This window comes from Saccostrea cucullata, unplaced genomic scaffold (genome assembly GCF_032062105.1).
Source record: "Saccostrea cucullata isolate Sc308-1 unplaced genomic scaffold, CSIRO_AGI_Scuc_v1 ctg358, whole genome shotgun sequence".
Classification (NCBI taxonomy): Eukaryota; Metazoa; Mollusca; class Bivalvia; order Ostreida; family Ostreidae; genus Saccostrea; species Saccostrea cuccullata.
The window spans coordinates 81,159-97,858 of NW_026923356.1; the positions used below are offsets into that span (position 1 = coordinate 81,159).

Here is a 16,700-nt window from a genome sequence, read left to right on the forward strand (position 1 = left end):
ACACTAACTTGAATGGTAAAATTTCTTTGCTATAGCTCAAATGGGAGATATCGTGTGGAAACGAAAGTGTTTTAACAGACAGAATTTGCTTATTTATGACCTTGACCTTTGACCTTTTGACCTCAAAATCAATGATTTCGTGATCCATAGGGAGTTGCTATGCTAAATTTCATTGCAAAAGCTGGGGTTCAGTGTTGACTTTGAAAGCTTCATATACCAAAGGCTTCATACCAATTTCACAAAGATCCACATTAACAATAAACAAAAACTAAAGTTTTCGGTACCTTGCACACCAACTTCAATGGACCGTGGCTGAGTCAACCGAGGAGGGGGGTGGGGTGGGATTAAAGCTTTATGCCAAAGACTTCATACCAATTTCACATATCCGCATTTCGGAAATGTGTGAAGTTTTTTATCATAGGACGTTTAAAAAAATCTCATAGATCTATCAAAAAAATGAAAACATGGACATTCGATTAAATGTTCCTGAAATTATTTGTTTGATAATATTCACATGAGAAAAAAAAATTTAGAGCGATTGCGACTCCGGTCCGAAATCAAGTAAAGCTGAATCACCTCGCTACCGGTTACGGTATGTAATATCGCGAGATTAGGTAACTTGCGAGAATTCTGCATTCCGTTTTTGTTTACCATGTTAACAAGGTGCTAAAACTAACAAACATCTGAATAACTCATTTTTGTTGGAATATTTGGTAAGCTCAAGATAAATGTATCATAAATATCATTGTTTTTTTTCAAATTTATACAATGCAATACACACAGTACCCGAAAAGTAAGAGAATTCCCATTTTTCGATAGCGCGAATTTCCTTTAAAAATTGTTACCGGGTAGCTAACCAATATAAGCTAACCAATATGATTTGAATCTATTAAGGCATTATATTATGCTTTCATATTCATTTTTTACAATTAATTTTATTACAGCTAAGATTCATCATGTCATTTGGATTCAACACAAACACTAGATCTAAAGAGGATATATCCTTTAGACTTAAACAACAGTAAGTGGGAATTAGAGACATAAAATAACAAATTTATCAGTCTAGTAAAGCCTTATTTTAGTTTGTATTAATTTTAAGAAATGTAACAATGTTAAGGATGTATTAACTTATTTACACAGTGTTATAACTATCCACATCATGTATTAATATAATGGTGTACATTTATTGAAGCATAAATAATTTATCGCATACGTGTGGTATCGCGCCGTTGGATAAACTTATGCTTTATCTACAGGTAATGCTTTATCAATAGCAGGTGTGACACGATCCCTCGCCAAAATTTTATTACCTGTCAGGTAGCTTGTAATTAATTAACCCCAAGCGTTAATGTCGTGTTATGTGAATTATCCCAATATGTATTAATACAATAAGTGAGGCCATTTTTAGCCAAATTATGACTATTTGAACAGATTTGATCGTCTAATTTGGAATAATTTAGGACTGGATATTAAAATACATTTATTTATTTCACAAATCGCGTTGATTTTTCAATGAAGGCTGTCATTGTTTTTCAGTTGATTTACAATATTAAATTTATTTACAATGTTTAAATTATGTACAGTAGAACAAGGAAACTTCAAAGGCAATCAATCTTCAAGTTGCATAGAGACACATCAGTAATTAGAAAATAGAATAATATTCTTCATTATAAGCACTCATACTAATAGAAATTCTTTAAAACTTCAAAGCTAATGTATAATATACACGTGGGGCGAAGTTTTGTTAAAATGAAAGTCGTATGAGATAAAAGTAATTGTGTGAATATTGGCTTTATCCACTCGGCGCGAAATGGTGTATATACGGAGGCAAACCACCCGCATTCAATATAATAACACTTTTAAAATGACTCTACATTTATTGAAGCATAAATAATTATATGCTAGCTAACCAATAATTGAAAATGTGAAAAAGGATTTTCTATTCAATTTACTGATTTATTTCGCAGACTTGTTTTTGTACATTCTAAATTTTTATAATACATATAGATCCCGTTTTCAGTAAGTACACATTATAATGATATAATAGTTATTCAGGAAATCTGTCTTTATAGCTGTAGGTCTTAATTGTCTTGATTTGCAAAACACTTTATGACTGTGATGTTTTAAATGGTTGTATCTAAATTATAGCTGGAAACTGACACCTTGTGCATGTGTATCTTTCTTTTATACTGCTATGCACTGTGTATGATATAATCAGTTAAAACAACAAACTTAAGGGCATTGTGATAGGAATACTGGCGTTGCATGCTGTGGTTTGGTAAATGAGTTGATCTGGGTTTTGTTCATAAATTTTTAAAAAATACATAAAATGTGTCAAATTGTATTTCTTACATGTGCATATAGACAAAAATGTTGTAAGAATGGTTGAAGTATTAATGATATATGATTAGATATTAAATTGTTTATTTATTTCAATAAATAATTAGCAGAATGAATTATAATATATAGGGAATAAGTCTTGTACTTACATTTCTAGAATTGTAAATAACAATGTACTTCTCATGACAAATATGTTAAAATTCAATCTCTAACTCTGTATTCTTAGTTGGAAAGACTTAAAAGTTAGTTAAACAAATGTATTGTGTTACACATTTCAATTAAAAATGTTAATTACCAAGCAGTGAAATTAAACTTGACTGAAAAGTTTTACATTCAGAGCAAAACATATGCCACTTAACATAAAGTTCAGACTAAAAGCAATGTTTTAACTTAAATTAATATTTTTCTTTTGTAAGCAATGTCAAACGGGCACGAGATGAGACTCACAAACTGGAAACAGAGAGTAGGAAGATGGAGGAGAGGCTAGCAGAACTCCGACTGGCGATGAACAAAGAAAAGGAGGAGAGAGAGTAAGAAAATCAGCCAGTAACACCATAATATACCATAACAATACAGAAGTATATTATAGCACTGCCGCTGAAACATCATTATATCAATGCAATACAAAATTACACAAAAACACCATTATACCATTAAAGCATTATATTTTGCTAAAATATTTGTGTATCAAGAAATGTAAAGATAACCAACAATGTGCAAATTTAAGGTCCATTTCTACACTACAATTTATGAGTAGAGCCAATACAAACCTAAAAAACAACAGGAATTTTTTTTTCAATATTGATGTAAAAGCAGTATGAACATAATTAAATAAATGTAAACTTGATGAAAAATAAATTGTAAAACATTTCTAATTTTTTTTTCCAGGAGACAAGGTGGGGGTTACTGGTCCAGAGGTCAGACAGGGAACCTGAACTCCTATGCCACGGACGTCCTAAATAAACCCTCCTCTTCCAAGGTAGATCTCAGTCCCTCGTAATCTCTCTTCTGCCACACACACAGTATCTGTTTTGTTTTTTTAATATGTATTCACAGGTTCAAGTCTTTCACAATGTAGAGCAGGTCCTTAAGAAAATTAACAATGCTCATGTAATTGAATTGGATGATTTGAAACTGGTTTTTTTGTACATTTATAAATTCTATCTTCTATAGATTGTTTTGTGTATAAAGCTGAATATCTTTTCACTTTTATAAGAAAAGCAACATGAAATATAGAATATTACATTTTTATTGCTTTGGGGTGGAAAGATGTGATTTACTAGAGGAAATGTGCCTTCATTTTTTTTCATTTTTTTCTTCAGAGTTCTGGTAAAAAGAAAGTCAAAGTCCTAAAGGACACTCCTCTTGGTAAGTAAATGATTTTTTTTAAACTTTATACTTCATATGATTATGAATATGATTATGAACATGGTCAGATCCTGAGTTAACTTGGTTTTTAGCTCTACTGGTCAGAGACCAGAAGAGCTTATGCGATAGTAATGCGTCCGTCGTCCGTCCGTCTGTCTGTCCGTTAATATGTCTGTCTGTAAACAATCTTTCAAAATGCTACTCCTCCTACAGTTTTGGTCTGATTTCAATATAACTTGGCACACAAGTAGACTACACTAAGATACATAATTCTGTATATCGGTTTTTGATTTTGATAAACGGTGTTGTCATTGTTACTAAAAATAGAAATTTCTGTGAAATTCTTTCAAAATGCTGCTTCTCCTACAGTTTTGGTCTGATTTCAATATAACTTGGCACATAAGTAGACTACACTAAGATACATAATTCTGTGTATCGGTTTTTGATTTCGATGAACGGTGTTGCCGTGGTTACTAGAAATAGAAATTTCTGTGAAATTTTTTCAAAATACTACTTCTTCTACATTTTTATATATATATATATAACTTAGCACACAAGTAGACTACTCTAAGATACATAATTCTGTGTATCGATTTTTATTTCGATGAACGGTGTTGCCGTTTTTGCTAAAAATAGAAATTTCTGTGAAATTCTTTCAAAATGCTACTCCTCCTGCAGTTTTGGTCTGATTTCAATATAATTTGGCATACATGTAGACTACACTAAGATACATAATTCTGTTTATCAGTTTTTGATTTCGATGAACTGTGTTGCCTTGTTACTAAAAATAGAAATTTCTGTGAAATTCTTTCAAAATGCTACTCCTCCTACAGTTTTGGTTTGATTTCAATATAACTTGGCATACAAGTAGACTACACTAAGATATGTAATTCTGTATATTGGTTTTTGTTTTCGATGAATGGTGTTGCCATGGTAACTAAAAATAGAAATTTCTGTTAAAAAATCTCAAAATGCTACTCCTCCTGCAGTTTAAGTCTGATTATAATATAATGTGGCATGCAAATAGACTATACTAAGAACATAAAGACACTTAATCAAGGATCTTAATTCTTTTTATTGCTGTGGTAAAGTTTCAATTCCCAACTTCTTAAGAACTTTTCTCTTTCTTTACTATCAGTACAAACCAGTAGAGCTTCAGTCTCGACAGAGACTTCTGGTTTTTTTTTTTTTTTTTTGTTAACAGATGTAGTATAATTTATTTTGTTAACAGAACAATGTAGTAAAATTGATTTTTTTAACAGACATCCCAGAAAGACCAAGTCAACCAGGAACAATGGCGTACATTGCCAAACAAGACGTATCCTCCACTCCACGACAGAAGGTCAAAGGTCCCAAGTGTGGCCAGTGTGAGGAGAAAAAAGCTGCTGTGGTATGGAAAGAAATTCCTTTATTTAAATGATGTATTTAACAGAATAATATATATATTAAAATCAGTTAGAACATATGGGGTCCAGCTATTATTTGCTGGAGTTTATATTTTAAAAATGCTTGAAAATGAAACGTGCTTAATTTCAGAAGTATATGCAAAAGTCTTGAAGCAAGTTATTACATGTACATGTATACCCATACTGATTTTTTCCACCATTATAAGAGTAATTCATTAATATGTGCTCATCCCAAATTTTTTTGAATTTGCTTTTGAATTCCAAAATCTTATACAATTGAAATAATTTGTCATTAAGCAAGATTCTGATTGCCTGGATCAAACCTATTTAGTAAACTGAGATTTCAGGGAAACCAATTTTCATTGGACTTCAGAGACTAAGCTTTTGCTCTTTCTATATTATCCATTATCATTTTATTATTTTTGCTGCACTGCATATTAATAAGGAATAATTTCAATGTATTATTATGACTAGTTTTATATCGTTATGAACTTTTCGTTGTAATGTTTTCAGTCTTGCATCCAATGCTCTGAGCTGTATTGCCCGAGTTGTTTTGCAGCATTCCATTTGAAAGGAGCCCTGAAAAAGCACAGGTCCATTCCAGTGTCTGTGAGTTCATTTAATTTGAAACTTAAGATTACTACATAATTATATAGAATTATTAACAATTGATACAAATCCATTAGAGTTTCTGGAATGAAAAGAAAATTCAATTTATTGTGTATTTGTAGGCAACAGGGCCAAGGCAGTGTATGTCTCCAAGACCTGCACCTCCAGTTACAAATGGCAATGGGTACAGTCCTTTTTGAATTTATTCTTTTCTCTGAAAGGAAGGAGGGGTGCATTTCCTTGTTTTTGCATTTCTTTATATAAAGTACATGTACAAAACACATTTTATACTCTAAATTTTCTCCCTTTTCAGGGATTATGACAATCATACCTCCGAAAATTTTGAAAGTTACCCCTCAGAAAATGCGATCCACCCTGCACACTCCAGCATTAACAGAGTAAGAGTAAGTACATACAAGGTGTCTATATTAATTTTATACTGCTAGCAGCAGATACGCATTATTCTCACATATGTTCTTAGTCAACTTCTTATATGTGTATTTCAAGCCACTTCCTTCTTTATATTGAAGTTTTCTTAACTTGAAGATACTGATAAATGTGCCTAAAATAGCCTCAATACATAAATCAAAAGAGGTGGTGAAAAAAAAATCTTGAATTCAGGATAGCTTGAAAAGAATACAATACAAAGTGGTATACAATGGGTTTGATATAATTAATTTAAAAATTTTAATTCAACGATTAAGGGAGGAACAGACTTGAGACTACAAAGTTGTATACAATGCATTTGACACACCTATGATTTTTATCAGTTCAACGATCAAGGAAGGAACAGTCCTGAGGGGGCGAGCGGATCCTTTGATGGCCCCTCCCTGTTTGATGGGGATTACAACGAGGCTGAGAGTGCTGCTTCATTCCAGGCGGCCCTAGCTGCCTGGAGGACAGGAAAGTCTGAGGGTGGGGAACCAGCTCAGGAGTCGACCACCAGACAACCTCCTCAAGTTCTCAAAGTGGAAACTCCACGTAAGTCATAGTTCACCACAGACAACCTCAAGTTCTTGAAGTCTAAACACCACATAAGTCATATACACACAGTACACCACAGACAACCTCAAGTTCTTGAAGTCGAAACACCACATAAGTCATAGACACACAGTACACCACAGAAAACCTCAAGTTCTAAAATTCTTAAAAACTTCATAAGTCAACATTTAAAATTAGAAAACCTTAAGTCTCAAAGTGGAAATAAGATGTAAATTATTGTCCATCACCCAGCATCCTCAATTTTTTTGTGAAGTTGAGACTCCACTTGAGTAGTAACCATAGATGAGCAGAATGTTTCATTTCAGAATAGAATTTCTATATACATGTAATCACATTAAATACTCTAACTGAAGGTTGGTAATAGCAACCTATAACAACTGCATGATTAAGTAGAAAATAATAGCTATTTTGTTTTATTTAGGTCAACCTGTTCCAATGGGAATTGACAGTGGCACAGAAACCAAAAAACCTCCTCCTGTGGAAATAAAGTTTTCCTCCAACCTAACCTATGCTGAACGACTCCTCCTTAAGAAACACAGACAGACAGACGTAGAGAAGACTGAGACCCCTCGGGTCAGTTTGCCTGCGACTCCTCGACTGAACTTCCCCTCCATGCCTGAGGACAATTACAGTGAGGTACAGATGCCCTTCACCCCTCGGAGCCAGCAGACTCCTCGTATCGAGGCTTATCCCCAGAGGAGCAGAGCAGAGGAAGACCAGGGGCAGGATGAGGACATGGAGGGTATGTGTTACCTTAATTCTGCAGGCTCGGAAATAAATGTCAATAAGATATGAAAAGGGAATGTACTGTGTAAACCAATTATAACATAAGACAAAATTTATTCAGTTTGTTTATTTTGAATCTATCTGTGACAACTATTTTTTGTTACAGGAATTATTCTTTAAATATAAAACAAAACAAACTTTGTGGCATGAAATATTCATGTGTAAAAGAAGGTCAAAAAAGCGGCAGATATTTGGTTTAAAGAGTTTTAGAAATGAATGTTTTTTCTGTGTTTCAGATGAAGAAAGAGTTAATTTTAAAGCTCTGTATGAGTTGTCTAAGGCCTCCTCCAAGACGAGTGTAGGGAAAGCTCGCCATGATGAGGACAACATTTCTATCATTGAACTGGATTCTGTAACAGTAAGTTCAAAATTCACATAAGGTCAAGGTCATGAGGACTAGAGTGATTTAGAATAGGCAATTCTTACATCCATTTCTCTAGGGATAAGATTTAGCCAAGGCCTTAAATCATTAATGTACATGTTTACAAGGGACCTTTAATTGTGAGCATTTTCCTACTACAGAAATCAATTCTTGAGATCTACATCATGGTTTTGCATCATGAACATTTTTATGAAATGTAGAAATGAAATGTCCTTTTTTTTTTTTTTTTTTTAAAGAAAATCCTCTTTATTTCAAGGTTTGGGTGAGAAAAACAAACCAGTAGTAATTATTTTCATGAATGAGATCAGTAGTTCATTTATACAGCATCCTAATAAAATGTGTTCTCTATCAATTATTCTCTGCATTTACAGACCAATCCTACAATAGAGGAGACTACAGAGTTTGTAGTTCAGGAGGTCAGTGATTTAGAGGCCTGGACAGTCAAAGAGAGGTCAGTTTATATCCTCCTCCCACCTCTTCCCATTCCTTTGATTAAAATAATGTAAAATTCTATACTGTTTACAGTCAATTCTCATTATCTCCAACACAACCAGACAAAACAAAATTATCCAAAGTTTTGAGTTATTAAGGGTAAATTTTTTACAAGAATAAATGGTTGGCACTTCCAAATCACTTTTACATATCCATGGTATTTGAGGTTAAACTACCGGTATATTAAAGATATGGAAGTTGTGCTGTATATGCATTCAATCTATTTTTAAAAAAAAATTTTTTTGTAAGTGAGGACAGTGCTAGAGAAACCCAGAGAAGCAGCAAACCACCCAAGCCTTCAAAACGCAGAGCAGATCCCAAAACAGAAAACGAAATTATCCCCTCAAATGAAAACGTGTCAGCCAAACCACCAATCAAAACTGAGGATAGATTAGGGTCAGGAAAGGTCAAGGACAGTCATCAAGACCAATCAAGGACAGAGAGTAGGGTCAAGTCTGGAAGAGTGCGACCTTTCTCTGCCAAATCTAGACCACCGTCCAGTAGAGCAAAGAGCCGACAAGATTCTCAGAGACCCGGATCACAAACAAGAAGTAGAGCAGGATCCAGGATGGAAGGGTAAGATTTCAGATTCTTTTCTATTAAAAGTATGTATACGAGTGTCTGATTATATACAAGGATTTAGGAATATTTTAGTTCATAGACAGATATTTTTTTTTGGGGGGGGGCTGTTATTTTTTCAACTGGCAGAAAATAAATGGTTATAATGCACATCATTAATAAATAGACATTTGCAAATTTTAACACCAGTTTATTTAGGTATAATGTTGTTTATTTCATTTATTTTGTTGTTAACTGTGAACAATTATCAACAAAATTAAATGCCACACAAATTTTTTATATGACAAGTATCGTATAAGTTGATTGACTTCGAAAAAACAAAGTTTAATTTGGCAGCCGATGAATTTTGTGTTTCTACAGAAGCTATATGCATTTTTTTTTCAAAGAATCTGTATTCATTGATTTCAAAAAGAAAAGATGAAAAGATTCATAGAACATAACGATTTACAGAGAAGGCTGTCTGACTAAGGGTCCCAGTGAAGCCTTGAGTATGGTGGCCCAGATGTCAGCAGAGGTCAAAGTTCAACGGAGTGTACCATTGGAGGAGCTGTTTATGATTGGTGTAACCCCAGTACAGCAAGACAGAGTCATGACCCCATCCAGGGCCAAGAGTGCCAAGGACGATAAAATAAGAGTTAGCAATCAATGTGAGTAAGCCAGAAGTTAAAGCTGTTGTCAGAGTCTTTTGATGCCCATGCATCTAAAAACATTTTGTCCTGAGAAATATTTTGTCCAGAGATGCTTTTACTTTGTGTAATACCATGCTAAATTCCAAATACATAAGCTTTCAAAAACTATATTGACTACCAGTATATACATGTAAGTTGATACAATTTATTAATTGATGAATAATTTTATTAAATTATCATATCACAGTTAGTAAATGCAATTTATTTCATTTGATTTCCTCAAGAAGTGAATGTTAGTTTACAGAATTTTATAAACAATTAAGCTTTTCATAATTTTGTCAAATTGAAAATTTATCAAATGTTTTCCAAGAAAGGAACACTTTATTTTTATGTGGTACTGATTTATAAGTTGAGCCGACTTTTCATACAATAAAAGTCTATGATTGTTCTTTATCTAGTGTACCAGATGGCCCCTCGCTCTTGGAGACCAGACAGCAGTCTCGCAGAAAATGCACCAGATGCACAAGTAGAACCTGTGGAGGACCCTTTAGCTGTTCCCATGGAAACTGATGCCATTGATATGGTCATGGGTGCTAACGTTTACCATAGCAACGCTGAAATAGTAGATGCTGACACACCCACACCAAGGTTTCTATGGCTTTTTAATCATATTTAGGAATGTACAATTAATTCAACTTGTCACTTACATGTTTTGACAAATTGACACAAAATAAGAAATGCTAGAAGAAAAACAACAGCAAAAAACTTGCTTATAGTGAGTACCTGGTATGAACAGAATACTTGGCCATAAAAAGATGAAATATTAGTCCCAAAGAGGAAAGAAATCATAAGTCTTAGTCTCCATGAACAGATAACAAAAAATGATTGAAGAGACTTTGATTTCTTTCTAAGTTTTATAATTGTTTCTGATTTCAGCCGTAATTTAAAAATTACCAGTTCCTGAACATTTTATATTTAAACCCTACTTTGGTGTTTCAGAGCTCCTAGTCGCAGTGATTCTCTTTTGAGAGATTCCACCTTACCAGACTTCAGCTTTAGTCATCCATCAACAAAACAAAGATCCCCTGAACCTCCACGAGAGAAAAGCTTCAGACAACCCAGCAGGCACTCAAAAAGCCGATCCTCCCATAGGACCCTCACCCCCAGAGTAGAGACCCCAGGGGCTGAACCCTCTGATGACCTAGAACCTACTGATGTACAATCCTCTACAACTTTCGGAAATCGTTCGCATAGCAGAGGGGTAGATCAAATGGGGGCAAGATCTGTCAGTAGATCTGGTACTGGTATAACTCCAAGATCTGCGAGGGCATCGTCACGCTTTGGAGGTCAGACCCCCAGGGCTGAGGGACTAGAGAGACCAATGTCCAGGGCTATAGGTAGGGCCTCACACTTTTCTCACAACCCTAAAATCTTTGCTGTAGAATTATCAACCTTAAGTTGCAATCAAGATTCAACAAGCAAAAGTTTGATTAAGAGAAGAGAAAGGCAGATAAAATTTAAGACAGAGATTCTCCAGACCTCATTTAAAGCAGAGGTTTGGCTTTCCCAATTTTCTATTGATAGGTAAACAAGTGTTAATCTTGTTTTTATAGTTGTGGATGGGGAGGATTTATCATCTTATGATGCTGTTGGGGACCAGGAAAATAGGAACATGGAAGACCAGGAGAGTTTGAATAAACTGGAGTGGGAGCTGGCCTCAGAGTCTGGCAGAATCACAGGTACTGTGCAGAAACCGTTCGTAGAGGGGAGCACAAAGTCAGAGATACATGTATATGTGAAGCGCCAAGCAAAAACCTCCCTTAACGAAGAATTTTGACATTTTCAGTTTTTTATTGATTCTTGTAGAGTTTTTCTTTCTCTTTCATTTGATATATAGTATGACATATATTTCTGTGTATAAATGTATAAAAAATCGCATGACAATGACGGTATATTTTCTGTGACGTGTGTAACTGCATTGATTTTCATAACGTAAAACCGTAAAATAACGTTAAGCAATATAATGATTTTAATGATATTCATATCTTTTAAACTTTTGATTTGATTCCCTTAAAAATATCAACACTTAAAATCTTTTCATCGTAATAATAGAAAATAAACATTCTAAACTATATCTTTTAAAAAAAGAAGGGGGGGAGGCACAGAAATTATTGACAAGTAAAAAAAAAAAAAAAAAAATCAAATCAAAATCGAAAATCTTCTCTGGGAGATCTTCCAATTTATGGCTTTCTTAATGCAATAAAACCGCAGAAATATACATCACTGCAACAGTAATAGGAAAAAGGCAATATTTAGATGAAAAAATCCTATTATGGTAGTACAATTAAACGATATACAAAACAGCTTGGGCTGGTGGGTTAAGCCTGATGCTCAATCGGTGAAGAGCACTGGACTGGCAAGCCAGAGGCCTCGGGTTCAATCCGAATTACCCGGTAAGCAGAGGCACTTAATTGTATCTGTTACATTATCAAAGTAGTTATCTTAAAATAGTTCCAGAAAGCCCCCTACCACCCCACCCTCGGATATTACAGCCTGTTAAATCCACAGACTAAAGAGAAAGTCATAGTTTACATTTTAAATACATGTACCTTAATTTTTAAAGTGTGCGATAGGTTTTTTTTTTACCTACAGGCTACAATAATATTTCTTTTACCACAAGTTTATACTATTTAAATGTTTTAGCTTCAAATATTTTAATGCGGGGGAAATGTATGCAGAAATACGAATTCATTTTTAAAGCCTTTTGATTGGCTTATTAATATTCTCGAATAAATTTTATTTGTCTATTGTAGTGCGGTTCGATCCTTTTCTTCTTTTGGTGTCGTTGTGAAATCCACATGATTGTAATAACTTTGGGGAAATTACAACCCGTAGAATATGAGGCCTAATCTATAAGCTTATTCCTTTCCTGAGAAAGTACGTGCACACAATTAATCAGATCAAATACTAGTTGCTTTTTTGTATAGGATAAAACATACCAGGCACTTATAGCAAAGAGGGGGGTGGGCTCGCCCCACTTTTTATCCCAACTTCACTATTGAAAATATACCTTGAAATTTTGGTTGCCCTCCCCCCTCCAACACTTCTTATAGCATTGTGTGCCGAAAAATTGGTACTGAAGGATGTAGGCCTTAGAAAAATTTGCCCTCCCCCCTCCCCCCCCCCGCGATATAGGATTTTGGAGTTTGGGAATTTTTTTTTCTTACTCAACTTTTTCAGGTAAGTAAAAAAATTCTCTAGCTGCCCCCCCCTTTTTTTCAGAAACGATGTTACGTCACGGCATGTCTGTCTCAAATCGCAACAGAAATGAAAAGAACGGACAAAACATACTTAATATTCTTCCATTATCGAAACGGGGGGAGGGGGGGGGGCTGTGTCGTCTCTGCTATGGACATCCATGCTTAATCTATTACCTGAACTATGTAAACAAGAAAGGCACACATTAACAATCGTAAGTTGTAAATTTTGTTATTTAAAAAAATGAATTTATTGTTTTAATTTATACATAATATGTAATTATACACATATTTTGATAAACTTGAAGCGGTGTGAATGGGTTAGTTGATCAAGCACGCAATAATTTAAGCCAATCAAATTTACATGAAAACTATTGATATTGTTTAAGTTTGTTACATGTATATGTATCAAATTTCGTGTGATTGGTGGTTAATCTCCATTATTTGAAATGCAGATAATTCATTTACTTGCAATTCAACAGAAGAAAATATAAGATTATTGTTCTATTTACCAATGTTTAGATATGTTAATTATAAAATGTTGGTTGTAAAATCTTTATCGGGGATATACTTATCGCAGGTTAAATAAATCCTTAATATTGAAGGTTAAAATAAAATCATTACAAAGAAAATTTAAAACCTCTAAAATGTTTAATTTAAACTTCCATCCTGCATTGATGTTCTAGGTTCAGAGGGCTAAATGAGCACCGGAGACTGCGTTACTACATGCGGCAACTTGATTCAGCAATTTTATGAATGGCTGAACTTATGCTGTTTTCAGGAATCCAAAACTTTAAAGTCATCTCTTCCCGAATTTTTTCTTTGGCAGATAAACCTTGCTCAAAATTTTAATAGGATGGGATGTTTTTACAGTGTTCAAACAATTTGTAACGATGTGTATTAGATCTAATTATTCATGTAACATTTTAGCGATGTATCATGTTTGCCAGTTTCACATTCGATGTATTATCGGTGTGTACCGCTATAACCTCAGCAAACGGATTATTAAGACATAAAATTGTAGCAAAATGACGGAAAAGGTCGATAAAAAATATGTCCAATCTGTTTTAATCTCATTCATGAAATATCTTAGAAAGTGGGACTGTAACTTACAATGTATGCGAGCATCTGTATATATTCCCGACAAAAGCACGAAGTCGCCAAAGAGTTGGAAGACACCTGACACATAAGAGAAGGGGAGTGTCCGAATTTTTTCTACATTTTTGTGTACTACATAACAAGGTATTAAACAATTTAACAATAACAAACTCAATTGAGAAGCTCAAAATGCCTTTCTTCAAAACATTCATTTTAAATCAACGGCTAAAAACTAATCCCGGAAGAAGTATCCAAAACAAATACTCTCTGTTGTATCTAGAGAGAATTACATTTTTTAACTAAACGTAATTATTTATCAATATCCTTGGCAAGCTATCCAAGATTATATACAGTTCTTACTACTTGCACAGAAAAGAACAATAAACAGCGATGCAGTTTTCAAACTTACATCATCTACGGAAGTAAAAAGATGTAATAATTTAATTCTAGTTATAACGCGGTAATTGGTTGGATAAAGAAATAACTTTTTATTGTATAATTTTGATTATCTATCAGTCTCAATCACATGCGCCAAAAACATATCGATCCGCCTGACCTTACATTTCAATATTGTACAATTTGAAGTGATTTTTAATGGAACCCAATTTTTTTTTTCATACATAAAATGAAAAAAATTTTTTTTAACGAATTTAATTAATAGCTACCCAATTTATATGGTATAAACTGTGTTGGAACACTTTACGCCCTTTTAAAAATATAAACTGCAGTGTTTACTGCCCAGCTCAGTTTATATCATAAATTGGGTAGCTGTAAAATTAAATAAAAGAGAAGTAATTCAGGTCATTTTTCACTGCATCGCTATTTTTGAAAAAAATGCTTTTTTAGTTATACTCCTTTTTACTTTTTCTTGCATATGCATAATGATGAAACAGCTGCATAATAAATTTTACTATCTGTAAAAAATTGTCTGTTTGACCTTTTAAGATTAACCGACTAAAATCTTTTCAAAACCTCCAAAATATTCTTTCCGGAATTTTCTCATCCCATCAACAACTATTTTTTTTTTTTGTTTCAGAAATGCCTTTAGTTTTATTCAACATTGAAAATTTCCGACAAAAAAATTTCGACCTACCTATACCGACGCCAATTATTTTAGCCCGAATAGTGAGAGGGCAAACAGTTTTTTTTTTTTTTTTTAAACGGCCTTACAGGAATTTATTAACCACGACTGGACATCTTTAATAATAAACACTTAATTGTGAAAAGGAAAGATCACACAGACACTTGACGGAAACTAACTTCTTACAGAATGAAGTACATCAAACCACACCCAAAAATCTTCCTTCTAGCATATAAATAATCTCCTTGTTTTGCTGGGGTAGAATTTCTCAGTTCTCTCGAGGAGGCGTTTTTACGTCGATTTTACCTTGTTGACTTTAGACGCGTCTTTTGACGTTACGTCATAATAGAGATAAGGGAGGTTTTTGCTTGGCGCGTCACATATGATTTGTATTGTGGCAAGGATTACATGGGATATACAGTCAGGATTACAGGCCCTGAAAGAACAATCAGAAAAGTTGTTGTTGGTTGGTGGGGGTTGGGGGTGGGGGTGTTTTTGACAGACATCAAAGGCACTATGGGCAAGAGTTGTTGGAGGGGGTGTCAGAGAGAAAGAGTCAGACATTCATAAACCTATTGTTCAAAGCAGAAGTGTTTTTTAAAAACAATAAAAAAAATCTCTCATTAAGGCACTGGATACTTTCCAAATCGTATCATTTATTTTCATTATTTCTCGTTTTTGAGCAGCTGACGGCCTTAATTGTCGTATGAGTTATTACATCCTATGACATTATTTTTTAACCAGCTGATGGTCAGATATCTCGTATGAGTTATTACATTATTTTCTCCAGCTGATGGCCAGATATCTCATATGAGTTATTATTATATTATTTTTGAGCAGCTGATGGCCAGATATCTCGGATGAGTATACTGCCAGACACGGATGACGAGGGCAGCACAGGAAGTAGTCGCTCCTTCAGTCGGATGAGTCAGCAGGATCAGGGCTACGACATCAACTCCAGGCTCAGGTCAGGATTATAAGACAATGAGGAGCATCAGGCCTACATTCTGTTAATGTTGTTAATGGACCTTCTGATTAGAATTTATATGGAGTGTTAAATTATACAGTTAATAATATAACATATGAGCATTGGTGTTCACAGGAATCTAATATGCAATGAATTGCTGAGCTTAGATTCAAATCTGGGAGACTTAATTGATGGGTTACTAGTGACCTTTATACAGAAGTGTCAAATAATCAAAAATCAACTTCAATGCTCAGCATTCTTCATGGGTGCATGATGATGTATTAATGACAAATCCACAAAAGTAACATGTGTTTGTTTTATTATCTCCCAAACACTGTCAAAATGATATTTACTGTATTTAATACTGGTTTAATTTTGCTTATATATGGTTTCATATTTTTAGGGAAGATGAACTGTTGGACGATGAAGAAGAAAGAGAAAGTGATGAAGAAAATGAGGTCAAAGCTCTTCATTAGAATCCAGATTGGCTGCATGAAAATGTGTGGAACAATTTTTGTCAAAACAAAAATCAGTGATCTTTAACAGTGCTAGTCAGTGTACTATTCCAAAGCATTATATGATGGCTCACTTTTCATAATCAATGACTTAGTTCAGATGGACTTTGATTATTGTCTACTATTTATATTTTTTCACTACAATCTACTGGAGCATATGCACTCAAATTATAAGCATCTCTTATTCAC

The 16,700-nt window shown here is 34.0% G+C and overlaps 1 protein-coding gene across 2 annotated transcripts; it reads left to right on the forward strand.

Moving 5' to 3' along the window:
• Positions 1 to 521: 521 nt before the first annotated feature.
• LOC134263842 (uncharacterized) lies at positions 522 to 16,543 on the forward strand. Of its 2 annotated transcripts, none has more exons than XM_062746211.1 (20): positions 522 to 614; positions 945 to 1,021; positions 2,757 to 2,870; positions 3,229 to 3,319; positions 3,663 to 3,708; positions 4,971 to 5,098; positions 5,628 to 5,723; positions 5,846 to 5,907; positions 6,037 to 6,127; positions 6,494 to 6,704; positions 7,147 to 7,467; positions 7,748 to 7,869; positions 8,265 to 8,344; positions 8,635 to 8,961; positions 9,415 to 9,611; positions 10,052 to 10,241; positions 10,593 to 10,990; positions 11,207 to 11,332; positions 15,870 to 15,996; positions 16,400 to 16,543. In XM_062746211.1, the coding sequence occupies exons 2-20, from the start codon at positions 957 to 959 to the stop codon at positions 16,470 to 16,472; spliced, it is 2,865 nt and encodes a 954-aa protein (XP_062602195.1). In that variant the 5' UTR covers positions 522 to 614; positions 945 to 956; the 3' UTR covers positions 16,473 to 16,543. The 2 variants fall into 2 exon arrangements, with proteins under 2 accessions (XP_062602195.1, XP_062602193.1); XM_062746209.1 differs by lacking the exon at positions 522 to 614 and adding an exon at positions 621 to 713 and having other exon boundaries at positions 16,400 to 16,542.
• Positions 16,544 to 16,700: the final 157 nt, after the last annotated feature.

What these genes read in the sequence shown, in the direction of transcription:
- LOC134263842 (XM_062746211.1), top strand. Translation starts at nt 957, where the DNA reads ATGTCATTTGGATTCAACACAAACACTAGATCTAAAGAGGATATATCC. An exon ending in TCCTTTAGACTTAAACAACA is followed by an intron (nt 1,022 to 2,756) that starts GTAAGTGGGAAT and finishes TTCTTTTGTAAG; the next exon opens with CAATGTCAAACGGGCACGAG. An exon ending in GCAGGATCCAGGATGGAAGG is followed by an intron (nt 8,962 to 9,414) that starts GTAAGATTTCAG and finishes AACGATTTACAG; the next exon opens with AGAAGGCTGTCTGACTAAGG.